Source organism: Prinia subflava, chromosome 14 (assembly GCF_021018805.1).
Source record: "Prinia subflava isolate CZ2003 ecotype Zambia chromosome 14, Cam_Psub_1.2, whole genome shotgun sequence".
NCBI classification, from domain to species: Eukaryota; Metazoa; Chordata; class Aves; order Passeriformes; family Cisticolidae; genus Prinia; species Prinia subflava.
The window spans coordinates 3,213,252-3,240,864 of NC_086260.1; the positions used below are offsets into that span (position 1 = coordinate 3,213,252).

At 42.3% G+C, this 27,613-nt stretch overlaps 1 protein-coding gene across 1 annotated transcript in view; it reads left to right on the forward strand.

Annotated features, from left to right (window-relative positions):
• The window catches only part of LOC134558131 (E3 ubiquitin-protein ligase PDZRN3-like), a 29,924-nt gene extending 2,791 nt beyond the window's left edge, over positions 1–27,133 (forward strand). The window contains exons 2-8 of the mRNA XM_063411697.1: positions 9,639–9,880; positions 12,835–12,922; positions 20,046–20,144; positions 20,682–20,744; positions 20,999–21,100; positions 22,166–22,282; positions 23,185–27,133. Coding sequence (XP_063267767.1) covers positions 9,639–9,880; positions 12,835–12,922; positions 20,046–20,144; positions 20,682–20,744; positions 20,999–21,100; positions 22,166–22,282; positions 23,185–24,735 — 2,262 coding nt within the window. The 3' untranslated portion in view covers positions 24,736–27,133. The remainder of the gene's footprint in view (positions 1–9,638; positions 9,881–12,834; positions 12,923–20,045; positions 20,145–20,681; positions 20,745–20,998; positions 21,101–22,165; positions 22,283–23,184) is intronic.
• Positions 27,134–27,613: the final 480 nt, after the last annotated feature.

Here is a 27,613-nt window from a genome sequence, read left to right on the forward strand (position 1 = left end):
TTATTGTACCTTTAATCACATAATAAAAACCAAATTAAGACACCTCGTCATTAGAGTGTGTTGTAGCTGTGCATATCAATGCTTTGTGCTACAAATACAAAGGGGACTGTGGCAGCTTGGAGCCTTGATGCAGAGCAGTGTCACCACTGCTGAGTGTGACAGCAGAGGGGTGCATATCCCATCTTAGATAGATCCCAAACTTTATCTCCCAGCTGAATACAGCATATTAAATGAAGTAATATACACTATTAGATTTTTGGGTGTCTGGATAAATGGAAATTTTCTTCACAAGACATTAAAAGTTGTGAAAATGGATGGAGAAGGGGGAAGAAAGAAAACCAGAAAACTGGGAGGATGTTTAATACCAGGTTTCTGATGTGATTTTCTCAACATCATCAACTCCTGCATAAACAATAACAGAAATAAGGGCTTTTCCCTTTGTATGAAAATTCCTGAGGGACCAAAAAGTAAACTCCATTGGAGAAAACTTACAGAGGAATGAGTCATCTGAGATAGAGCTTTTCAGCATGTGAAATAGAGTAAAAGAAGTTTAAGCCTGCAAGTTAAGGAGCTTTCTCAGTACCTGTTTCACACTAAGCACACTTTGCCCACAGTATGGGAGATAAACACACAGTGAAATCATTTCCTAAATGGACAGAGTGTTTTACAGAATCCTCACATCATCACAGAATGGTTTGGATTGGAAGAGACCTCAAAGATCCTGTAATTCCACCCCCACTGCCATTGGCAGGGACACCTTTCACTGGAAGAATTTCAAGGGATGTCAGTGTAGAATTTTAAATCACAGATAGGACTCTAAACTTGCATGGGCGATTCTCAAAACTCTTCCCTGGGATTTAAGATGATGGAGTTCACCCAGTGCTCACAGTGGGAAGATCTCATAAGAACAGCCCATCAAACCTGGCCCTTGCAGCTGAGAAAGCCTGAGCTGAATGAGCACAGAGCCCCTTCCTCCGGGCTGTCCCTGCAGGGTCAGGACAGGCTGGCAGGAAACAAGCTCATGTTGCCACTGCCCTTGGTTCAGCTGAGCTGAGGTCAGAAGATTCTGCTCCATGATTGTTGAGCTGGCACCCCTCACAAATACTAAAGTTCATATATAAATAAACAGTGGTTGCCATGATCTTCCAGCGTGTCGGAAACTTGAAAGCCTCACTCGCTTGCTCCTGGCCTGGCATGTCCCTGAGATATGGAAAAATGACAGTGTTGGTAAAAAACAGCAGTGGGCAAGCTGGATTTGTGTTTTAAACCAGACTGAGATGCTCTGTGGCCAAAGTTATATAAGCAGCAAGGTCAGATACACATTTTGTGCTAATGAGAGGTCAGCAGTGGTGAGGAACAAGCCAGCACTGTTTTCCATTGGCAGGTTCCAGTGGCGTTGCTTGCAGGGCTCTGTTCTCCAGCAGGACTCTCACACAAACCTGCTGCACTGAGCTAATCACCAGAGCAGGGCCCTTTGCCATCAGAATTCCATTCACACGTTCAGACTTGAGAAAATGAGACCAAAGTAATCAATCACTACGAAAGCCTAATTCAAGGAAACAGTCTAACTAGACTTAAACCTACTGAGCAATGATGTTATCCTAAAGCAGGGCCAAAGTGAAGCTTGCCAAAATAAATATTCAGCTCAAAAAAAAAAAAAAAAAAACCAACCTAATCAAAACTGTAAGATTTGGAAAACAGAAATAATTGCCTCTGTACATATGCTTTTCACACCCTCAAATTTAATTGGGCAGCCAGAGAATTAGTTGCTCTACATTTCAGTAGTTTTCCATGTTAAGACCAAAGTGGTGGTGCCAATTATAGGGAACTGCTCTACTTGAAATACAGTGTATGGCTTCAAGTGCTCTGTATGTGCAGCCTATGCTGCAGCTGAAATTAAAACTAGTGCTGAAGTTCGATTCTCTCACTTCACTACCATTAAACTTGACCTCAATAACAGTTGTGAACCTATCACACTTACTTCAAAGTAGGCATGTGTTTGCTTAAACAAGATGTTAATTCCCAGGGCTTTGTTCTAGACAGGGTTTTCTACTGCAGAATTAGTTCTGCTGTAGAAAAACTCCGCTTGACAGACTGGAGACTCATAATCTTCAGAAAAGTGCCCTTTAATGATCGTGGCGCCTGTCTGTGGCTCACAAGTCCCCTTTCCTAATTAGACATTTACCAGAAACTGGCAAGTGAAATTTTCCTCTTCACTTGATGATGAATAATGCAATGCCTCTGTTAGGATTTCTCTGGAAGATATTCTTTATTGTAAAGTTAGAGGAGTATTTTGGCCGTTAAAGGAACATAAACGAGATCTGATACAAAATAAACAAACGCCTAATGGTCACCTGTGATATAAATGCATAATTTGACTCACTTTGCACATGAAATGTCTCACTGCTGCATAATCTTCCTAAAATCTACAGTGCCTTTCATCTTTACAGTATGCTCAGCCATAGCGTGGATTTATTAGGATTTTTTTTAAATGATGAATGATTGAAGGGATGAGTTTTGTGATGCTTTACACTTACACATCTGTTTAATGTTACGAAGCAGGTGGCAAGAAGTCACAAGGGAGAAGGCACCAGGGACAATCACTCTGTTCTTTACTGTCACATGTCAGACATGGGCTGGGAAAAAAGGAAACATATGGAGTAATGAAAAAGTTCAGATTCAATAAGTGTGTTTTGTTGTGTTCATTAATAATGGAACAAAAGGTCAGGCTTCGTTTTCACTGGGACAGAACTCTACAGTTACATGAACACTGGGATTGGTCCTGGCAGAGATTTGGTGGGTAAAGAGAAGCAAATCCAAGCAGCCCCTTGAAACTTGGTCACAAGTCAGGGATTTGACAGGAGAGGGGCAAATTCAGCTTGAATCCACATAACATTGCACCCTCAACTAAAAGGGGTTTAATTTTTTCATGCTGTTCACTCTCATTTTGTGTTATTTTAAACATAAATATAGAATACACTGCTTTTTGAAAGTTGTAATTCATAAAAATCTGTAATTTACTGTACTGAATGGACACATAGAAATAGGTTTTGGCTCTTGGGAAGAGCACATGTGGGAAGGGCAAGAGCATTTCCCAAGGAGCCACACTGGAGGTGCAGTGCTAGAGGTGGACAAAGCAGAGGATGTGAGAAAACGGGTAATTACACTTGCTGAATCCCAGTCATTAGTAATTCATGGTTATTTATGGCTCATTTGTACCTCGCTCAGAGATCCCATGGATTGGCCTCCTCTGCAGAAATGGCAGAGAAGGGTATTAAAAGGGGAGGCCTGTAAACTTGTGGCTGTGTTCTAGATGGCCCTGGGTTATTGAGCCATGAAAAGATACACAAAAGATCACTTTAAAAAATAAGCAAGAGCATTTCTGCCCTGATATAAAGTCATGTAACGTGATTAAAGGAAAAAGGGCACCAAATAAACTTTGCTTCTATTGAAAGTCCAAGAGTCTCAGAAGCCCCAGCATTGCTCTGTGTTTTCATTGAAGCAAATGATAAAATTCCCTGTGGGGTTTTTTTTGAGGAGTGATCCAGAGGAGCAGAGCCTGAGAACCCAACCAAGAGCATCTCAGTATGCTACAGACAGTCCTGGCACTGCCTTGGTAATACGTAAATGTGCTAATTACTAGCAAAATAAAAATTCCTTTATTTCCAGGGTCTTTCTCCCCAGATTTTCCATTTGCAAATTAACGGTGTGGAGAACAAATGTATTCTGTGCTCTTAAGGAAAAGAATTTTTCCTTGGTCTGAACTGTTTTGTCGTGGATGGCTCGCAAGGCAGAAGGGAAATGCACACACATGGAAACAGTCTATTATTAAACAATATAATTCTGGGTTTTCAAAAAGAGGGAGACTGTACATGTGAGGGAAATAAAAGAGGGATTAGATGGAGCTGCAAGAAGAATTAACCTATATTTTGAACTTTTTTTCTCCAATTCCTGAGGAAAAAGGGGGGTTATAAAATAGGCTTTTTGCTGCTCTTGCTTCTGTAAAAATCTTTAAAGTTGTGCTGCTTTTTCTTAGTATGCAGACTCCTTAAGAACTTGCTAAAGAAGTGAATCAGACCATAAAGAGCATTTTAAATGCAGCACAGACGTCTGTAGTCTAACAGAACTAGCATTTTTATAGTGCACTTCCCAAGGATTTGCATGAATTTCTACAAAGAAAAGCTGCTTACTCATTCTTAGGCAAAAAAGTTTTTTTCTCTGTGACATTTGTGAGGCATAGAAGAGCCAACAAGCTGTACAATGCATACAAATGTTTATCATTCATGGCATTAAACCCAGAGAAATCAGTCTAAATAATGGAAAAGAATAATTTACTGAAACCCCTCTGGTTTCTGCTGTGTGCTCCCAACATCCAGAAAACAATGTTGCACACTGTTGCTGCAAAAATAAAATAGAAAATAATTATAACGAAACTGTTCTGCACAGGGATTTTGTGGCTTTCTCAACCTTTCAGTAACTATTTCCACCAATGCCTAAGGTCATTCCATCTGTATTATTGCAGATGATGTTTGCTCGAGCCTGAGTGCTCAACTCCTCCATTCCCTGAGCATCCTCCCCACTTTCTCTCTGCCAGCCCTTTCCTGTCACAGCCCTGTCCCAATGTCCCCTCCCAGGGGCTCCGGGGTGTGCTCCTGCTGTGGCTGCAAGTGGGAAACTGGGGATCAGCTCCAGGAACATCCCTGTGCAGAGAAAACAGGTTTTTCTCACAGGAAAAGAGAAACCACCACTGTCATGAGCACTGTATCAGAAGGAAAAGAAAATCACAATTGGTGGCAACCAGGAGGAAATTTTGTCCACTTGTAAATAAGTGACGTAAATGAGATACCTGAAAGCCTCCAATTTATGTCTGCCATTAAAAAGTGGCAATTAATTAGCCTTCTCTTCCCACCCAGAGGAATAAAGCATGTAAATCACTTACCTTGCTCAATAATTAAACAGCACCTATTGATAAAATGACATTTATGTAGCAGCACAACCTGCCTCATACCTCAAACAAAAATAAGAATGTGTTTTCTAGTAACAGAGAACAATTGTGTCATCCCAGCCTTGGCTGCAAATCCCCATTGCCTTGCACAGGAGGCCCAGCCTTGTCCTCACAGTGGGCAGGCTGGAAGGATCCAGCCTCTGCACCCTGTGCCAATTGTGACCTCAGGAAATTAGCATCTGAACAGTGGCACTTGGCTCAGGGATCGCTGGAGGATCCCAAACCTCTCAGTAGAATAATTGTCAAAGTAAAAGCACATATATAAATATAAAAACGTGAGAAACTCTGTCTCTCCTAAAGGTGTTTCACTGTGACATAACCAGAATTGATAGAAGATTTCAACAGGAGGGATGCCAAGTGCCCTGCACAGCTCCAGCAGAGAGAAGCCATTGTATATCCAATCCCTTACACACTCACAGACTGGAAAATGATATGGAAAGCCACCTAGTGAGGTAGAGCACATTCTTCACGAGCCTAAAGAGATATGAGGGGGTTTCCTGTTGGGGTTTTCTTTTTTTTTTTTTTCTCCTTGTTAGGAACATCACTGATAACAAATCGTCACTTATTTGTTTTTTCTACTTAATATATAGCTGCCAGTTGAGAGATATTTGAAAACAGACTCAGGGAGGCACTTGGGTCTTGCCAACCCTACACCCCCCCAAGATCCTGCTGCCTGTTTTTACCTTTTTATCTCCAAGGTAGCACTCAAACGTTTCCAGCCTTTTTCATGGCTCTTAGGAGTCAGATCTCAAACTATACCCACATATTTGCTGCATTCACACCTCCTAAGCTGTCATGGGATGTTCCTCAGCAATTGCACATGTTCTGCTGCTTCCATTTGGGGCCAGATACAGCATATTAGCTTTTTTCATTCTCCTTTTCATTAATTCCTGTTTATTTTTCTGACCATTTTCTTCTTGGGTATAGGAATTAATGAGAGCTCCATGATCAAAATGAGAGTTTAAGACATCTCTTCCTTCTATTTGTTTGCTGGGATCACCCTTTGGATTTGTGCCATGGCTTCCCCTGTTGTGCCCTTGGGCATCATCTCTCTTTTTCTCAAGTACAAATACACATCACTTCTACCTTAATTGACCACGGCAGCATTTTCCTTTCCATTATCTCAGTTTGGCCATGGAATGCTGATGGCACATTTGGCTTCATAACTTCTTGATTCGCTGTCAGTGTCCTCTCTCAGTCACAGCCTGAGCTGAGGCACTGGAAAAGCAAAACTCTCCTTGACTCCAGTGAGCACCACATCAAGCTCAAGTGACTATTTCATTCTCATTCCAAGTATTAAAACTTTCAGGAGACACAGACCTCCCAGACAGGATTATGCCATCTTTATCTATAGATTTCTTGCTGCCTCTATAGATTTCTTGGTCCTCTCTCCAGCCTACTTTGGCGCAGAAGAGCATACAGTACATACTATAAAATAAAATACTGTAAATGCTATTCTATTTCCTAATCATTGCATAGCTTCTATTAAAAATGTATCTATAAATTCAAGAATTCCTTCCTTATTCGCTGTCTGGTCCTGATACAGAATATTTGTGTCCCTGCCTCATGCAGTGGCTAAACCCATTATCTGGCTGCACCACAAATTTCATCCAAGTCCATGCAGCTCAGTTTAACTCCAGTCACTGCACTTTATCTACAGCTTGCTCCATATTCAGTATATTTCCAATGCTAAGAAGGTCCAAAAGCTAAGCATTTCACCCTTTCAGACAAGTTAATTTATCCATCTTTTGTGCCATGAAAGATCCCATTGTCTCTGTCACATGGTGTGTTCCTCAGAAATTATGCATATTTTTCGTTTTTGGCAGTCTTCTGAAGCGTTCATATGCATGGATTTTTTTTTGTGTGTGTGTGTGTGTGTTATTTCAGATGAACTGTTTATAAGGAAAAAAAATTGCTGAACACAATTCAGCAGCATTAGGAATAAAGTCTAGGAATATAAAGCCCCTTTTTTTTAAACAAAGCTGTACAGATATATTTATTTTATTTATTATGTATTTATTGGTTTTTAAGCACTGGGTATAACTATTTGTCAATTGTAACAAATTTCCAGATAGAAACTAAGCATATTAGTATCACCTATTTGCTAGATTTAGGATTAGCCACAAGTACTGACTCTACACAGACACTAGAAATCAGGCTATTGAGATCATCCCAGTATATTTCTCTTCTGCATGATTTTTGTGCTACTAAAAATAACACACCCATACCTGCTACTTTTTCTAGACTAAAAAGCAATTTATCTCTGTTATGCATAAGCAGACTTGGGAATTACTGCTTTTTATAATCCAGATATTTAGCTCTGCCATCCTCATTTCCCTTTAATGGAAAATGGTATTATTGGTGTGCTGAGATGGGAAATGCTTAAAAAAAAAGTAATTACAGACTACTCACTGCTCAGTATTTACCACATATTATGGCACTTACTGCAGGTGTTTTAGGAACCAGATTCAGAAATGTAATTCCCTGCTGTAACGCACTTTTAAGGATATTTTTGCGTCACTGCATATTCTTTCATCATTTGTTAGGGCAGTTCTGACCACGTCTCACAGATCAGCAGCCACCACAGTGGCCAAGGCTGCTGATCAGAACAGGAACCTGCAGAGCTGAAAGGATTCACCCAGCTGGGGTTTAGGAACCAGGGATCCACAGGCTGACCCCAAAACCATTCATCATGTGGACAGCTCCTGTCCAGAGAACTGTTTGCCTGACATGATGTGGGTGCTGCCACAGTTCACAGGAATATTAACTTTTAAACACAAAATCCCCAGCCATATCTTTAAAGTGGGTTAAGAAACCCATAATAACAGCAGTATAGTGACTTATGCTTTCATTTCATTGTAACCATTGCTGTCTTATCAAACCCATACTTTAAAATTGTATACCCATCAAATGTAGTTCTGCTTGTAGAGTTATCAATTTACCAGCTGAAAGCTGAATGCCACAAAGTCACAAACCTTTTCTACACAAGGTCCCTCTGCAGCAGGAGAGGGGTTTAGATGAAAATTTAGCTGGCTCATCACCCCAGTTCTAAAATCTGGTCCCATGTCCCTCTGCAGCACCTTTTCTTTCTCATGGCATTATCAGCTTGCAGACAACACAGTCAGGAAACTGCTTGGAAATAATTCCTGTAGTAACAATTTATGACACAGTCCAGCTTCTACCGCCTGGTCCCTGCATGACATCAACCTGTCCTTGAAGTTATGATTATTTATGTAACAATTGCATAGGAGAGCACAAAGAGGATGCCAGTCTGTGGATTTGCAGAAATAAAAGTGTCCTAAGGATCCTAAATTAAAATGCAGGCCTGTACTAAACTGTCTGTAATCCAGGTTTCTTACAGCATTTGGGAATGAACTGGAAATCTGTCCTTTGCAGGATTTTACCAGGTTTTACTATAAAGATGGAGAAAGGATCTTTGTAAATAGTTTCCTGCTCAAGAGTTATTCTGAGCACATTTCTGAAAAACATTATGCACTGCAATTTCGATTCTTTTCTTTTGATTGCTTGTTGGGTTTAGTTGTACCAAGAAAATAAAAAAAAAAAGGATGCACACAGTAAAATGTACAACGTTTAATTTGCAGCAAATAATAAAACTCAAACCATAATCAGCATTTCCTTTTTCCAGAGAAAACATTACGCTGAACCTAATTTTACAGCTGTACAAACTGTTTGAAAGTAATCTGCTCAATTGGGCGAGTTAATGGTATTTAATTTGACCAGGCCAAACTTTACATTACTGGGAGCAATCGTGTGCAGTGCAAGTGTTTGTGTGATGTGAATGTCGTGCTAACACCTTCCCCTCTCAGCTGGCTTGACAGAAATCCTGGTGTCATCACCTCTCTAAGGCAAACCTAGGATGACATGGGTGGGGTGGTGGGAAGTGTTAGTTGCACAAGGTAATTCAGCAGGAATTTTGCCTTTTCAATCTATTCTGCACTCAAGTTAACCCTCTTTATATCAGCCAGTTTTTAGCCTTGGGCAATATGTTAAGTATGGGCTAAATTAAGTTATTTTGCTGAGTAATGTTCTCATTCAGGTGCCCTGTTTACTTTAATATGACCAAACATTACAGTGTGTACTTAGTGCAGTGTGTGAATTCTCTTCTCAGCCCAGTTCCATGGCCTGGCATATCTCCTGTTATTTCTATCCACTACTCTAAAATGGACTTTTTTATTGCAGTGACTGAGTACTACCATCATGTTTCATCTGACAAATTGTTTATCAGACACAAACACGTAGCTTTGTAGTTTTGGTTTTGTTCAGCAAAAAGGTGAAGAGTCTAAAAAACAAACCAAAACTAGAAAAACCACGGGAGAATCAATAACGTATCGTGTTTGAACGAGGGCTGAGGGATTTCTGCAAGAAACAAATGTGGTGCTGGTTTGCACTTCACCTCAAAGAGCGAGCCCAGTAAAATCTATCAAAATCAAAGGTGGGGCAAAGGATTTGTAAAGTTATTGTGGGGAAAATGGAAGATGAGAGATGCGTGAAGTGGCGGGGATGATTCCTGGCACACCTTGGGATGGCTGCAAGCTGAGGCTGGGCCACTGATGACTTTGCTGTCCCTGAGGGCTTTGCTGTCCCTGATGGCTTTGCTGCTTTCTCCCCACAGGTCAATGGGAAGGATTTATCCAAAGCCACCCACGAGCAGGCGGTGGAGGCGTTCAAGACAGCCAAGGAGCCCATCGTGGTGCAGGTGCTGAGGAGGGCCCCGCGCGCCAAGGCCCACGAGCCGCAGCTGGTGGATGTGGGCACCCAGACCGACATCACCTTCGAGCACATCATGGCCCTCAGCAAGATGGGCTCGCCCGCCCCGCCCGTGCCCGTGCTGGACCCCTACCTGCTGCCTGAAGAGTAAGCAAAGCTTTTCTGAGCCTCAGAAATCCTGGTGTGCCCTGGTGGCCAAGAGGGCCACTGGCACCTGAGTCAGGAATGGTGTGGCCAGCAGGAGCAGGGAGGTCATTCTGCCCCTGTGCTCGGCACTGGTGAGGGCACACCTCGAGTGCCGTGTCCAGTTTGTCCCCTCAGGTTAGGAAGGACATTGAGTGCCGTGTCCAGCTGTGTCCCCTCAGTTTAGGGAGGACATTGAGTGCTGTGTCCAGCTGTGTCCCCTCAGTTTAGGAAGGACATTGAGTGCTGTGTTCAGCTGTGTCCCCTCAGTTTAGGAAGGACATTGAGTGCTGTGTCCAGTTTGTCCCCTCAGTTTAGGAAGGACATTGAGTGCTGTGTTCAGCTGTGTCCCCTCAGTTTAGGAAGGACATTGAGGCGCTTGAGTGCATCCAGAGGAGGCAGCGAGGCTGGAGAGGGGCTTGGAGCACAAACCCTGTGAGGAAGGGCTGAGGGAGCTGGGGGTGTTCAGCCTGGAGAAAAGGAGACTCAGGGGTGACCTTCTCAATCTCTACAGCTCCCTGAAAGGTGCCTGTGCTCAGGTGGGGTTGGGCTCTTTCTCCAGGCAGCACTGACAGAACGAGAGGACACAGCCTTAAGCTGTGCCAAGGGAAATACAGGTTGGATATTAGGAAAAAGTTTTTCACGGAAAGAAAAATAATAATATTATTTTATAATAATAAAGTACTGGAATGGTCTGCTGGGGGGCGGTGATGGAGTCACCATCCCTGGATGTGTTTAAAAGAAGACTGGATGTGGCACTCAATATCATGGTTTAGTTGAGGTGTCAGGGCTGGGTTGGACTCGATGATCTTGGAGGTCTCTTCCAACCCAGTGATTCTGTGAACATGGCATGTTAGAAGGGGTTCACAGCCTCACCTCGCTTGCTGGTAAACATGTACTCCCAGAAGTAGCCAGGATTCATCCACCACTGAGCCATAACTCACAGCATTTTCGTTTTTCCTATGCATTAGCGAGACATTACTCACATGAGTAATGCCACTGAGTCACAACATGGCCTCATAAAGCTCATTTTTTTTGCTGGCATTTGATGGATAAAGTTATTGCATTTTGTAATTCCTCTCACTGCCTCTTTGGGTTGCTTATGTTTTAACTTTATTTTTTATGGCTGCCATAAACTGTGTAATGCTAAGAGCTGCTACGTTCTGTTCCAGTGTATTAATTACTTTATTATAACCCTGCAGCGCTGTTACTCGAATAAGTTATTTTCTGGGACTAAAATTACTTACCAGTGTTGTCATGGATGTTTTAGAATCAAATTTTAATTATTGTTAATGGTAATTTGATGCTTTTGTACTTACAAATACAAATGACAATTATCTCCTGGCGCGCACACCCCCCGCCCTCACATGCTGTTGGAGAGGAAAACAGCTCCCCGAGGAGCCCCTGCAGATTGCCTGTCATCCTGCCACGCATCTCCATAGGGAACGGGGAGGGGAAAGGATTCTGACCCTCTCACTTGCTGTGTGGGAGAGACTGATCTGGTCAAGCCACAGAAATTCTGGTTTTGAGGTGATCCTGCACGCGGTGAGGGACAGGAGTGGTGTGCGCCCACCCTCCCTGTGCACCTCTGCAGGCATCCCTGCCAGCACTCCTGGGAAACAGCGTTTGGCTGAAGCAGGCACTGATCCTGCACTGCCCCTGGGTGACTTTCACAGCACATTAACTTCCACACATTGAGCCAGGACCTTTCCATCTGCACTGTCTGTTCCTCTCATGACGCTCTCTGCTGATACCTAAAGGATGGTTCCAGCCATCCAATATTCCGGCATGGGCACCTATTCCCACCCCACTGAAAATTCAAGTACAGCAGCACAATTTAGTGGAAATACTTGACAAAAGGCTGGAGCTTGGAGCTTGCAGTGAACAAACAGCAGGGCTTGGAGCCTGTGGGGAGGACATGATTATTCCTAGGGCCTCGACTCTGCACCTCCCAACCTCATCTGCAGTAGGGACTTGTAGTACCTCTGACTTGCCAATTGCAAAACCAGTTACACTTAGAAAATGGCAAAGATAATTCCTGATGAATCATTTAGGAAAAAATTCTTCCCTGTGAGGGTTAGTGAGGCCCTGGCACAGGTTGCCCAGAGAAGCTCTGGCTGCCCCATCCCTGGAAGTGTCCAAGGCAGGTTTGAGCAACCTGGACTAGTGGAAGGTGTCTCTGCCCATGGCAGGGATGGAATGAGATTTTCCTTAAGGTGCCTTCCACCCCAAACTGTTCCATGATTTCACCATTCTATGACTTAGGCTGCAACATGCCTGCATTATTTCATCTTAGCCCTATCAACTTCTTATTGTTCCTTAATCCTTAGACAGATCCCAGCTGCTGGATCACCAGTGCCCTTCCTCTGAGCTGGGAGTGTTGGTGTTCCCTCACAGCCCTTCCCATGAGAGGGTCACGCTCAGCCCTCTGGGTGTGCTGTCACCCAGCATGTGAAAGCAGAGTCATTTTTTCTTAGTGTTTCCTCTCACTTCTCCCAATCCCATTCAGATTAATCTCGCCTGCTCCAACAACTTGACTATTCTAGCCAATTAGCAGATGCTGTTACATAAATAGCCTCAGACATGTATCTAGTTAACAGAGAATTAAAGGGAGTTTACTTTCACTGCAGATAAAACAATCCAGCACAGAAAACAGTGATCACAAGAGCCTTACACTGCTTTCAACTTCCAAAGTAAAGGCAGTGGAAGTGTGGGAGAGCTCAAGCAGTAAAAAGCAGCAGGCTGTCCTCCTACAATACATGGAATTTTCATTTAAAACACTTACTGGGGTAAGTGGTGTAGCTTATAGAATTAACCACACGCAGCTCCTCCATCATCTCCCCTACAAGCTTGGAATGCATTAACAAGTTCCACTAAAGTCCTGAGTGCTGTCCTAAAAAATACCTTTTTTTTCCCAGCCATCCATCCGTGCATGAATACTATGACCCAAATGACTACATGGGAGGAATTCATCAAGAAATGGACCGGGATGAGTTGGAATTAGAGGTACTTAATCTGAGTAACTATTTCATTTCCATGTGCACCTCAAGGTCTCTGAATTGTATAAAGTGAAAAGACTTTTCAAAGCAGATATTTGTGATAACATTGTTCACTATTTGCTGATACCTTTATCACACCATTGAACTGAGAGCCAGGCACTGATGAACTTCAGGTAATGAATTAACATAAATAATGAAGTCATTGATTCCTTTAATTAAATTCTGTGTAAGCGTTCTGATTTAGGCTTTCTGAAAATCTGAAAGGCTCCGCTGAGTGGCAGGACCTGTTCCACATAAGCACAGTAAAAATGTGTGAGTTTCCCTTAAATATTTCCTGGCTGAGAAACAGATGTTCTTGATCATATAATTTTGAAATATGTTAAGTTTACAAGACAAGGCCAGGATAGATTTGCCACTACACTAAGCTGTTCCTCCCTTTCTCCTTACTTAAGTGACATATGTATACATATGAAATTACAGATAATAAAAGTTGAATCAGTCATGAAGGTATGCAAGCCCTTTTCCCTGCCAAATCTTTAAAAATCACTTTTAGTTTTCATGCTTGAATAGCCCATCACAAGTTCATCTTGAGTTTTCCCATTCCTAATTTTAATAACCTGCTGCCAACCATTCAAAGTGCAGCACAGGAATTGTGGGGTTCTGTAAGATGCTTAAGCAGGACTGACCCAGTGAAGTGTTTTTAATTATTTGTAATAAATACAGCAGCAAAGTATCCCAAAGTTCTAAATACTGCCAGCAAAGTCTGACCAGCTGATCCACCCAAGATCAGTAAGAGAATATTTTATGCCCTTAGCTGGCTTGCTCTTCTGATTTCTTAGCTCTCCTGGTCCTGCTAACACCTATTTGTCAAAGCACGCAGTGCTGACCTGCCTGAAGCTCTGCTGAAATCAGTGCAGATTTATCAACAGCTTCAGAGGGAGCAGAGTTCAGTCATTCTATGAGCACCAGGTTGTTTCCTTCTATAAAAGTGTTTGCAGGATCAAGGACTAAAACCCCATAAAAAGTTTGCAAGCTGTTCTCAAATTCTGCGGATCTGGTAGCAATTCATCTCTGTATACAAACGTAAATCAAAGGCAGGATAAATTCAAAGTGCCAGTAAAACAAATGCTACTTAGCAGACTTCAAGGCCTTACTTTTCAAACAAGGGCCTTTTTTTCTCTCTTAAATAAAAACAAATACAATATAGATTTCAGTCTCAAAGGAAAATGTTGAACAAATCAATGTTTTCTGCCAGCATCTTTCCAAAATCTACTTTTTAGGAAATCTAATATTGTGGATAAATTATAATGCTTCCATTAGAAGGTCAACCGGTTGAGCTGAAAACAGTTTAAGCACACCCACTCCAGTAGCCAAACCTTAATATGCCTTAAACCACAACATTCATAATTTTGACATTGATATAGTACTTGATGGCAAAAGGTGATCAGCTCAGTAACACAGGCAGATGAACATTAGGAAAGTCTCTGTAGCCTAATAGTATTTCTTAAAACCCACTAAAGATTCCTGTTCAAATTGTAAAGACTATGATCAATGGTAAGGTCAAAGTGCTAACAGGGACTCAACTGGCTGGTTGCTTTTTTGTTTGCCTTTTGATAGATATGTTTTAAAAGACCACAAAGGCACTGTTTCATTGACTGCAGCAGGAATGTCGAAAGTAAGAAAGCCATCAAGTCAGCCTTCTGGGTTTCTGTGTCTATAAAATGTGCTTTGAATTTAAATCAGAAGCTCCTCATCTAAACTTTTATGGTCTATAACTGACTGGTTAGTGATTTGTAACAAGCAAACAAGACAAAAAAAGGTGAAATAGCCAAGTTCGCAGCAAACCTCCAATGTAAATATCCATAGGAAGGAATTTATGCTGGCAGTATTGCTGAGGTGCCAAAATTGTATTCTCGGTTTTATCCCAACATTTGTCTTAAAATTGATGACTCAGAGGTAACTGCCATATATTCTCTGCTACAAAAATAAATAAATACCATTTCTTTTCTTTTGAAGTTGCCGTGCCACAAGTAAAGAGGAACTAAATCGTGAACTCCTATTTTATTATAAATTAAAAGTACATTCATTCTTCACGGAGGCCCAGCTAGAAGTCATTTCAGGCTCATAAAGGAAGAATAATGTCACTCCAGGATTCCCCAGCAGTGTTATGCATTAATATGTTTATTCAAACAAGTCTGTCCAGCTGTCAGACACAGCCCAAGCCAGGGCTCTCTCAGTAGAACTTTCTCACATTACAAAGGAGAACATTCAACATCAAAAAGGGGCCTGTTCCCTCCCATTTGACTTTCTGTCTTCACCCTTCCCAAATGCCAGTTGTATGTAGGTCTTTCTTTGCAAGGAAAGAACTGAACTCAACTGAATGGTTAGTTGAGAGTCAGTCAAGCTTGGAGATGAAAATTACATTAAATGTTTGCTACTGCTGAGAAATTTCCCTCTGATACTCTCACTCAGTCTTGGACAGAAATGAAACATTCTTGTCCAAAGACCAAAGGAGGACACCAAATTCGTTCAAAGAGCTTTTTGCCCACCCAGTGCACGGCTCCCAGTGTTCCCAGCATGAAACCACAACAGCTGATCAGCAAAAGATGAACACACTGAACACAAGGAACGTGCTTCACAATCTGAAATCAGTACTCCACTGCTTTTAGGAAACCATGAGTAAAAGCTGAGTACCAGGGTTTCAAGCTCTCCCCTCTGCTGTACTTTGCTACTTCTCTTGAAACTTTTCTTTCATTTCTCCAATAATCTGTTTGCAAGAGAGGCAGCTCTCTGAACATGCAAATCTGAAGGCTCCATCACAGGCATTCTGCAATTTTTATTCCATCCTGGTTTGCAAAGGGTTTCAAAGCATCTTTTATGTGAATATATTTCTCCTCTATGAAAACTCCAGCTCTGCAGGGAGCTGCACTGATCAGGAGCTTCTCAAGGCATTGCTGTGTCTCAGAATACAAAGAGCTGCAGCCCGAGCAGGCCTGCTGGAGGCAGTGATTGAATATGTAAAGGTTTAAAAAGCTTCACAGCTGCACTTTCTAACACAAATATTTGTATGTTCCTTGTTTGGAACAAACGCAGAAGTGGTAAAACGTTTCATCTGGCACTGAAAGGTTGTCCTCCCTCTGCTCCCTGGAGGTTTCCAGCCTGGCCTCAACACCTCGTGCTGTGTGAGAAAGGTCTGATTTATGGAGCTCTGCCCATCTGCTTGGCAGAGAGCCTGGGCATCCTCCCCGTTATCTTACTGAGGCATCCCAAGCCTCCTTTCATCAGGGTGAGAAACACTTTTCTTCAGCCTTCCCCAGCACCACTGGTGACTAAAGCTGGTCCAGCCTCTGTGGTCTGACAGAGAATTCCCATCACAGAGCTGGGCTGCCACAGAAATCTCCAGGTGGATTTCTGCTTCTCTAGGGCAGAGAATTTTGGAAAGAAAATCTAGTTTATAGCACTTTCTCCTTTGAAAAGGGACGGGGTGGGATTTTTTTCCATTCACCTGTGCTGAAAACCACTTTGATATGAAAATACAAATGTAAAGATTACTTTCTTAAGTTCAAGAAAGCATGAACAATATTTTTCCTCCTGCTGTAGCAAGATCAGTTGCCAAAAAGTAGCAAGAAGGCTCCGTACAGTAGTAAAGGAAATAGTTCTTTATATTTATTTCCCTGAGTTTCTTTTCTGTATGAAACCTATTAATGCAATAGCAAAAAAAGGGGACCCTGCTGGTCAGGTATGGCAGAGGTCAGCACAGAAAAAAAACAGCACATCTTACAGAGAGAGGGAGGAGGACAGAGCACTTATCATGCAAGCTGTGGATGAGACTTTCTGAGTGACTGAACTATTTTTACCCATGGCTGTCATTTCAGATCTCTACTGCTCATTTCTGTCTTGTTAGAGAAAGGACTCTGATTTTTATAAATTTGCAGGCAGGCCATAATTCTAAATCAGCAGTACAATAATTCAATAATCCTCTGCAAATGAAGGATCTTCTGAGCTTATAGAGGTTAATTTACTATTATCACTCGCTCCTAATTCATTATGATGAGTGGTTGCAGGTATAATGTCACAGGGCATGTTCATTTCTTCTTGTCTTGCTGCAAATGCCAGATGGATTTCAGCAACCAGCTCTGTGAGCCCTCCTTGGCTCTGCATTTGATGAGGAGCCAATAATCTTTCAGACACTTCTCTTGCACAGACTATTTCGAAAGAGCATCCAAATCCTCTTTTGAACAACTCTCAAAATGTCACTTTTACCTGATCTGAAGAAGCAGATTTGAATTATCTGCGAGTGTAAAACTTCTCATCGATGGAATTTTACATTTTTCACATTAACCCACACTTTGTGGGCAGCACCTCTGCCTGCCAGCTGCTTTCTGTGGATGTAGCCCAGGTGTGGAATAACCTCAGTGTGTCCCTTCCACTGCCCAGGAATGCAGCCCCCGAGACAAAACTGTAAGAAATGGCAAGTCCTGTAGCATTGTAAACACAGGAACTTACACCTTCAGAGTTCTCCAGGCCCATATTAATTTTCCTCTGTTTAATTAATTCCTAGTACAATTACTCAAGCTGCCATAAGTCCTGTACTTGCAGGTACCAGTTTTCTATTTTCCCCTTTCATGTATCTCTGCATTACACAGACTTGCCTCTGAATATGGAAAATAACCTTTGCTTTGAAGACTCTGGTGTTGATTCTTCAACTCCAACTGGAATTGCACACTTTTATCTCTCAAATATTTCATACCTTTATGATTATATTAAAACTTCACTGATGCAAAGACCCAGAGAAAGCAGCTGTTCCTATGTTTAAGTTCATAAAATTATCATATTTGGGTAGCATCAAATCCACTTTCTCTCTTCCTATCAAAGACTAGAGGGATTGTACCCAAGAGTGAGTCTGTCAACTAACTACTCATAAAAATTCAGGTTCTAAACACCTGCTCTATAAGTTTTTTTCTGCTCTAGCTTTTTTTTCTGCTTTATTTCTGAGTGTGTTTTTAAACAACTGGTAGTCCTTTCCTTTCGAAAATATATATTATTTCATTTACCAGATGATTTATTACCTTCCAGTATATCACAGGTGATGTCTCAGATGAGAAATAGAAACCCATGCTTTATTTTTAGTTATGATACCCTTTATAGTTGAGCACTGCTGGGAAAACACCTATTGTTAGTCAAAACATGTGGCAAATAAGAATGAAAATAACAGCTTGCTCCCTCTTTTCCTTCCCCTCCAAGTGTTTGTAGTTACACAGGATCTATTTAAGCAATGGCCAGAGTCACCATATATTTCTGTTTGGTTTTGTGGGGGTTTTTTAACATTTTATATATATACATAATACATATATATATATTTACTGCCAGTATGGCAAGGAGTAGAATGAGCCCCAATACAAATTTCTTGCCATGTTTTCAAATCAATCAAGTATATAAAAGCATTCCTGAATGAAACTTTTTTGTTGAAGTATGCAGGGAATATGGGAATCATTCTAGGCCTGAATTAAGCTCAATCCAGAAATTCCCACCTCACCCCCAGTTCACCCCGAGGGTAAATGCAGGATGAACCCATTGACTGCAGTGGATTCTGGAGGATCAGCTGAGATCACAACTGAATCCACTTTGTCTAATCTTTCTTGTGAAGAATCTCCATCTCCCCTCTAGAAAACTCCAAAGCTTTAGAAATGTGAAGAAAACCCTGCTATTAAAGCATTGTGTTCAAACCTTTAAGTGACAAAAGAGGGGGGGAAAAGCACAGCAGTTCACCATGGATACTATTGATTGAAACCACTTAAATACCAGCTGAAATGTCACTGACATTTACAGCTACGCTTCTTTAGGGGAAAAAAAAAAGAAATTACACATGTTGACAAGTAAATAACATGAGATTGCTGATCTTGGCAGCTGTCAGCTAGACACACCAATAAATTATTCATATCAGCTTGTTTTATTGTCTTGCCCCTTCCAAATGGCACAGCAAGAGAGATGTCAGAAAGGAGCTGTGTTATCAGGACTTTTCCTCTGGAATGGCAGGTCCCAGCACAAACAGAGGCTGGGACAGCCCTGGGATCCCACTGTGTCCCTTTTTTCTGGTCCCACTTTTCCCTTCTCAGCAGAGCCCAGATCTGCCTCTGTCCTGCCTGGCCTGAAAAGGAGCAGGACCTTGCCCAGCCTCAATCACTCCCCTCACCCGAGGAAGTAAAACATCTCCAGGTGCTTTCACACCTCTGTCTGTGCAGCAAAATCCTCCCTCCCCTTGGCAGCATTCTCAGGACCAGCACAGCAGTCACAAAAAGTTGGTTAAACACGTTAAACCCCCGGGATATCCCTCAGAAGCAAAAAGGCAGGACTGAAGGATGCCACAGGGATGGTCACCAGCCAGGAACACCCCACAGCCTGGGGGCATCTCCGTGGATTTTACAGCCCTTCCCACCAGCCAGTGTCACACAGCAGAGGCAAACACAGAATAAAAAAAAACAACCCTCAGGAATTCCTCATGGAAAGAAGCATAGAGGAAGAACATGCATTTTTAAGATGGGTTAAATGTCTGTGAGATTAACAAGACCACCGTGACCTGCTGAAACCAAACAGTTGCAAGATACTGAAATGCTTATCATGTTTCTATTACCAATACCAAATGCTTTGCTGACAATATATTGATCTTCAGTCACACTTTTGAGAAATTTATTAGGTGACTCCATGAAAATTATACAATTTAAAGTAATAGAGTATTATAGCTTTTTTCTGAAAAGCCAGAGAATTACCCTGCTTATTAGGAAATATGTATCAGCTGTGACAAATATTGAAATCATACTTTATAAGTATTTTAGCCTTTGAAGTCTTAGCACTACATGAAATATAGGTAATTTTTCTTCCTTAAGATCAATAAAAGGTCTATTTTCAAAATTACTTCCTATTGATTGAAGGGTCAAAAATGTCCCAGGTATTGATTGTCTGCATATAATCACGTTTTGCTCAGTAAGTTAACCTCGTCTACAAGTGAAATGAAAAGACATCCAGTATATCACTTAAGCAAAATATTTTCATTGCATTTGAAAAATTGCTTCCATCAGTCACCGGTGTCCCACTGACAATGTATTTTCCTTTTTTTTTTTTTTTAACCTCAGGAAGTGGATTTACACAGAGTGAACAGCCAGGACAAGCTTGGCCTCACTGTCTGTTACAGAACGGATGATGAAGATGATATGGGTATTTATGTGAGTGAGGTAAGATTGAGCTGCTTTCCATAAGATACCATTTGTCTTTTCAGCTGCATTATTGGGCAGTTAAAACATTTATCCTCTGTCTGTTCCATGTTGGATAAACACCCAAAATGCAGTAATTGGAAGAAATCTAATTATTTTCCTTTTCTCCAAACTTAGTGCAGCCCTGCTCCCACTGAAGTTAAATTTCATTATATTAACAATGATGCCTTTGGAGTATTTTCATATATTCCCCCTTTAATTTTTATTCTTGATTATTCCTGAAACAATATAAATTATAAAAAAAACACACACACTTTTATTTGCAAACATCCGGGGCCCATTTGTCTCTCTTTGTCCTCTCCATGAAAAGAGTAGCATTTTCTACAGCAATGTTTTTTCACCATGCAGAACCATTTCAAATTCATTGCATCAGTTTGGGGAAAGAAACTCATCATTAAATCTATAACTTTCCATCAAAATGCCCCACTCAGGAAATAAGGGGAAGTGAATACTGAGCTCCCAAACCTGCAGAGCACTCAGAGTTCTCTTATTTTGCAGATTGACCCCAACAGCATCGCAGCGAAAGACGGGCGGCTCCGGGAAGGGGATCGCATTATCCAGGTACGTGTGGGAAGGGCTCCAAGTGTCCTAAACCCCAGAATTCCACTTTCTGCCCTCAAAACAAGGCTCTGCACGTTCCATGCAGGGAGCTGGAACAGCATCACATGCCCAAAGCACCACATTGTCCAGCGCTTCTCTGCACAAGGCTGGGGATGTGCACATGGACCCATCCAGCCAAGCACTTCCATGGAGCTCGGCACAGCAGCGTCCAGGTGCCCCTGAAAACATATCATGGTGTTTTTTTTTCTTTGAAGATCAATGGCATCGAGGTGCAGAACCGAGAGGAAGCTGTGGCACTTCTCTCCAGCGAGGAGAGCAAGAATATCTCCTTACTTGTGGCAAGACCAGAAATTCAGGTACGGCGGCAACAAAAAACCCTCACTTGAGTCTTAATTAAAACAATTGCTGTTTTGTAGAAAGCAGTTCTTTCAAATTGTTTAAGCTGTCTAAATCTACCAGATCTACCTAAAACCATATAATACGCACATATATATGTGGTCTAAAATAATGGAATTCAGTAGTCATGGTACTTACATATATATTTTATATTAGAATTCAATTTCTAAGACATTTGGTGATTTATTTGTGCTGCAATGCTATTACAAACATCAGTGCGAGGTATTATGAATGGTTTTAAGCCCCAGTTTTGAAGAAAATGCTGAACTCTAATTCCCACAGCTATTGATTATTCATTCATTAAAACACCTATTATTTAGCCCTTCATACACCGTCTCTTAAAGTACTTGAATACTGTCAAGAAGCCTCCTCGGCTGTAATAAAAGGTTGAACCAGATCCCTTTGTAGAGCAGGGATTAGCACAACAAAGGTGTTGAACAAACAGCCGGGAGCAGCATTGTTTGATCTGTCTCTGCTCCGATGCTGGGAGAGCAGCCCTTGCCAGCGCACCTGGAGACACAGGGTCAGCGTCTTCACTGTCCTCTGAGCCTGGATATTTCTGATCTTTCCTGAGGGGATAATTGGGAATGAGAATAAAAATGTCCTACAGACCCCAGCCAGGTTTTCCTTCTGGAGTTTGATGCTGCCTCACAAGAGTCGTGTCCAAACTTTGGGCTCTGGAGTGTTTTTATATGCCCTAATCAAGTTGTGCACAAACCAAAACTGCCCCAACTCTTACAAGTATTTATTTCCACGGATCAAAAGGCTGAGTTTTTTCATATGTAGAGGGCTGTTGAAGATAAAACCCTGCTGCTGGAGATGGAGGCAGCTGTGAGAGGAGGTAGCACAGTCAATACCCACACTTAGCACAAGGACAGGCTCCTTCCCAAGACACGGCAGCACTGTCACAGGGAGGGATCTCCTGAGATTTCCCAACCACTGCCCACAAAGAAAAGCTGTAATTTATGTCAGTCTTCATTCTTTTGACAACGATTGGTTTGTTTTTTCCCTCCCTTTCCACACAGCTGGATGAAGGATGGATGGATGATGACAGAAACGATTTTCTGGATGACTTGCACATGGACATGTTAGAGGAACAGCACCACCAGGCAATGCAATTTACTGCCAGCATGCTTCAGCAGGTACTGCCCTTCTGGTGTTCAGGGCTGTCAAACTTCCCACTGCACTCAATATTCAATATTGAGCTTGGCTGAATACACTTGGTGTCTCAAGTGACTCTGAGATCAAGGCAAAAGGACTTTCTGTAAAATCAAGATTTTACATGACTGTCCACAACTTCATCTCAGGGACCAAGATGTTTTAAAATAGTACCTTTTGTGCTTTGCCTCTTACAACAACATGATCACAATTCTTGGAAATCCCCTCTCACTGTGGTCACTGAGAGGAGTACTGGGTTTGTGATGGGTAGAGCAGGCAGAGAGCTGATTTACAGAGTCTCCATTTGATGTGCACGCACAGACTGGAAACAGCCTCCCAAAACCTGGAAACCCAAATGGACAACTCAGACAAATGACTGAAGTAAGATCTATTCAAGGGGGAAAAGGCAAAGAAAAAGTTTTCACATTACAAATTTTATGCAGGGCCACAGATACGGGCTTATCTTCTCCATCATTCTACCATGATTAAAGCAGTTTCTCAATTTTTGCCTAGATTTTTTTCTAAAGTTTTCTAAAACTCTACATCCTCTGTGGCATCCCCATGTTGTGAGGAGCCATGCTCTCACTTTGGCACTGCAGGATATCATTGTGCACCTAAGTGGGAGAAGAAACATTTTGAAAATGTGACTTCTACTACTGTTGCTGCATAGGTGAAGCTCAGACCTCAGGTTCTTCTGAAAAGGACATCCACAGCAGGCTGTGGGTTGGGTCACCTTTTCTCTGAGTTCTTGATAATACTCTTTCCATATAAGATGCAGAAAGTGTAAAAAGTGACAGATTAGGAGAACTATTTAAAAATAAACACCTTGAGATATTTCCTGTGCTTGCAATAATTTTTCTTTGTGTCCTGCTGTTTCTGTTGTTAGAAGAAGCACGAGGAGGATGGAGGCACCACAGACACAGCCACTATTCTGTCCAACCAGCACGAGAAGGACAGCGGCGTGGGGCGCACGGACGACAGCACTCGCAACGACGAGAGCTCCGAGCAGGAGAACAACGGCGACGATCACACCACCTCCTCCAACACCCTGGGGAGCCAGAAGAAGCTGACCTACAGCCACGACACCCTGGGAAGCGGGGACATGCAGTTCAGCAACGAGTCCTTCATCTCAGCCGACTGCACCGACGTCGATTTCCTCGGCATCCCTGTGGACGAGTGCGAGCGGTTCCGGGAGCTGCTGGAGCTGAAGTGCCAGGTGAAGTCTGCCAACCCGTACGGGCTGTACTACCACAACAGCATCCTGGAGATGAGCAAAAGCGACCAAGAGAGCGTCGACAGGGAGCTGGAGATGCTCAACGAGGAGCTGCGCAACATCGAGCTGGAGTGCCTGAACATCGTGAGAGCCCACAAGATGCAGCAGCTGAAGGAGCAGTACCGGGAGCCCTGGATGCTGCACAACAGCGGCTTCCGGAACTACAACACGAGCATCGACGTGCGCCGGCACGAGCTGTCGGACATCACCGAGCTGCCCGAGAAGTCTGACAAGGACAGCTCCAGTGCCTACAACACGGGCGAGAGCTGCCGCAGCACCCCGCTCACGCTGGAGATCTCCCCTGACAACTCCCTGCGCAGAACTGCGGAAGGCGTGAGCTGCCAAGGAAACGAGGGGGCAGCGGCATACAGCGTCTCCCAAAAGAATCTGTGCAGCGGCTCAGAGAGCCACGAATCCAGCACTGGTAAATGCCACGCCTCCGCTAAAGAGCCTGACCTTGGAAAGCAGGTGGAGAGCAAGGAGAGGAAAGGCAGCGACGGCAGTAAAAGCCCCACTCATGGCCAGAAGCCGTCGGGCTCCTACGTGTCCCCCTACCACCACTCCCCGTACAAACACGCTCACATCCCCGCCCACGCCCAGCACTACCAGAGCTACATGCAGCTGATCCAGCAGAAATCCGCCGTGGAATACGCACAGAGCCAGATGAGCCTGGTGAGTATGTGCAAGGACTTGGCCTCGGGCCAGAGCGAGCCCAGGATGGAGTGGAAGGTCAAGGTCAGGAGCGACGGGACGCGCTACATCACCAAGAGGCCGGTGAGGGACAGGCTGCTGAGGGAACGGGCCATAAAGATCAAGGAGGAGCGCAGTGGAATGACCACGGATGACGATGCCATCAGCGAGATGAAGATGGGCCGGTACTGGAGCAAGGAGGAGAGGAAGCAGCACCTGGTGAAAGCCAAGGAGCAGAGGAGGCGGCGGGAGTTCATGATGCAGAGCAGGTTAGAGTGCTTAAAGGAACAGCAAGGCGCAGAGGAGAAGAGGGAGGTGAACATCATTGAACTGAGCCACAAAAAAATGATGAAGAAGAGAAATAAAAAAATTTTTGACAATTGGATGACGATCCAAGAACTGCTAACCCATGGAACAAAGTCACCGGACGGCACGCGGGTGTACAATTCCTTCCTGTCAGTGACTACTGTATAATCAATCCCCAGTGCTAAATTATGTACATAAAACACTACCAGTGGGGTAGGAATCGATGCCTCGTTCAATGTGGCAAGGTTTTTGTATATAAGATACAGTCACCAAGTTTATAGTTCAAATACTGAACTCTACAACCGTGGGTGCCAGGATCTCCATTCTGCAGTGGAGAGGAAGCTTGCCCATCTCCTTCAAAGGCAATATTAGCAGTGCTTTTTGGAATACTGATTGTACTTTTTTACTTGTTACCTTTTACATGAAGTGTTTAAATATCAGAAATGTATTAATCATACTTACACAGGTAATTTGCTTAAACTATATTCATATTAAAAGGTACCCGTGCTTTTCTTTACCTAAAAAAAAAATGCAAGAAACCCACAAGAGCAACTGCACATATGTATTTTTTTTTTGAAACCATATTTTGTGATATTATTTTGCTGTTGTTCACTTCTACACAGAGTGCTGTTTATCAATACTTAGCTCAAGGTTTAAACTCAGAATTAGAATCATTCTCTTCTAATATTTAACATTTATCAAACAGCAGTTTTTAGAGTTATGCTCAACATTTAAACATTTTTCTCTTTAAGGTTTCTGAAGAAAGCATAGAGGTTTCATCTGAAAAGCCTGAGGCAAAGTACACTATTATGCAGCTTTAAAGGATTTTAAAGCATGTTTGCAAATGTTGCAACCTATTGAAGAAACGTGCATGTACAGCTAATTTGTTTATATAAGACAGTTTGTGGAATTTGAAAAGCCCATGGTAGTAACTGTTTGCTTTATAGATTTGAATGTATTGAATTATAAAAGCAGTTTCATGAAATCATCATTAGCTACAAACGTTAACAAGTAAAATGAAGTAAAATAAATTATTGTTTTATATTTCAAACTACTTCAAATTCTTTTTATTCCCTTCTGGTTTCACCACCTAGAATACAATTTTCTGGAGTGCAGCTCCTGTGCTGCAGAAATGCCTGGACAGCCACTGGAGCCAAACCTGAGGAAATAATTGGCATCCTGACTTTGGGGGGAATTTGGATTGAGGTTTTTCTTGAGGGAAGAGGCGAGGGAGAAGCACAAGGAATATCAAGAGTAAAATCAGGCAATGCTTATCTTCAGCTCACAAGGCATTTAAGGTGACTTGTAAGAAAGAAATTGAACTTCTGCTCTCCTGCTTTGCTTTGGTTTGTGGTTTCTTAGTGGTGTATAAACCCCACCTACAGCCTTCAGTGGGGGTTTGCATTAAAATCAGACAATGCATAAATTAAAACATATAAAAACTAAAGCAAATAAATATACAAATTAAAGGAGATGGTGAAAAAATAACAGAGGTGTCAACGAGGTATCACAGTCCTTTTTGTGTTTTCTATTTCTGATTAAGAATTCAGATATAAATTGGAATATTCTATTGGATTGAGTGATGTAGACTCATGAATAGTTCCCAGATTCTCCATTCCCTCTCCCTTTTTCCTTGAAAACTTGCTCCCAAACCTTCTTAAGGTTTTGTTCTGGACTTCTCTGTCATAACTCAGATGAGCAAAAATTGCAGTCTTAGTGACAGAAGTGCAAATTTGGAAGGGGAGAGATATTAACAGCTTCTTGTGCCTATATTGTCTGTCATCGAGAAGCAAACAACAGATTTGTCCAGGTTTATTTCTGTTCCCTCTGTGGGCTAGCACTGAATTCCTTGGAATGTGTCTGCCACACTCCACAGTGAACTCTATATACCTGGAAATGCCCCTTCAGCCCGTGTAATCTGGCACTCTTGTCAATAAGCCTCTGCAAATTTACCTTCAAACCGTATTTTCCTCCGGGATAAAGAACTAGTCCTACTGCAGTCTGTGAAAGGTTTCTCTATTGACTTTGTCAGAGCTGGGATTTCACCTGACATGCACCAGCTGTTACCATCACCAGTGGTACAGCAGGAAAAACACCAGAATTTCACACACTGCTTTCAGTGCAAGGCATTTGCCATCTCTGTCTCAGATCTGCTTCACCCTGAGGTCACGTTCTGTTCATCCCAGCTGCAGGTGTGAGAGACACAGCAAAATTCTTCCCCTCCTCAAGCCCACACACTCAGAGCTGTGATCAGTGTGGAATAACAACCCTCAAACCAGGCATGAAAAAGCAGCTAAGCCACCTTTAGTCTGCCTGGGAATATTAGAGTAAGATTTGAAATGTTCTAATGAGGAATAATTATTATCAAGCTGCTCCTCATAAAAACAGACTCCTTTGGAATAAACTCACATGCAGTGGTTCCTTTGGGCACCAGTGACATCAATGCTGAGCATTTTGTGCACTGGGTAGCAGCAGGAATATGTTTGGGAATTCAGTGTTGTGTGCAGGAATTACAGCAAAGCATCCACAGTATAAAATTTACATTTGTTAAGATGGTGAAATAAAATTATTGGCCAAGAATTACTCTCACACCTTTGAGTTTTTTTCTCACTAAGCACTTGTTATTTTGGACAGTTAAAAATCACCTCTCTCCTTCAGTACTAGGATTTATTAATTAGCATCAGTTCACAGAATCCATCAGTTATCCTGGAAATCTGAACAAAAGCTTTGCAAACTGCAGATTTTCCTTTTCCTTTTTCAGTTGTCATCCCACTTCTCATTGCCCTATCAAGGTACTTAATGAGGTGTTGAAAAGGGAGATTTGGGGTCTTTTTATTGCTTGCAAGGAAACATTGGAAGTTACCATAACGTCAATCCAAACCTGACATTACAGAGCAATGAATCCAACTAAAAGCAGCCCTGGATACCTACAAGGAAATATTTCATCCAACAGTTTTTCTAAAAATGACATTGTAGTACATACAAAGAGAACGCTGGAAATTGTGCTGTTATCTAAAGGACATCTCATAGGAGAAATCTCCAGGCA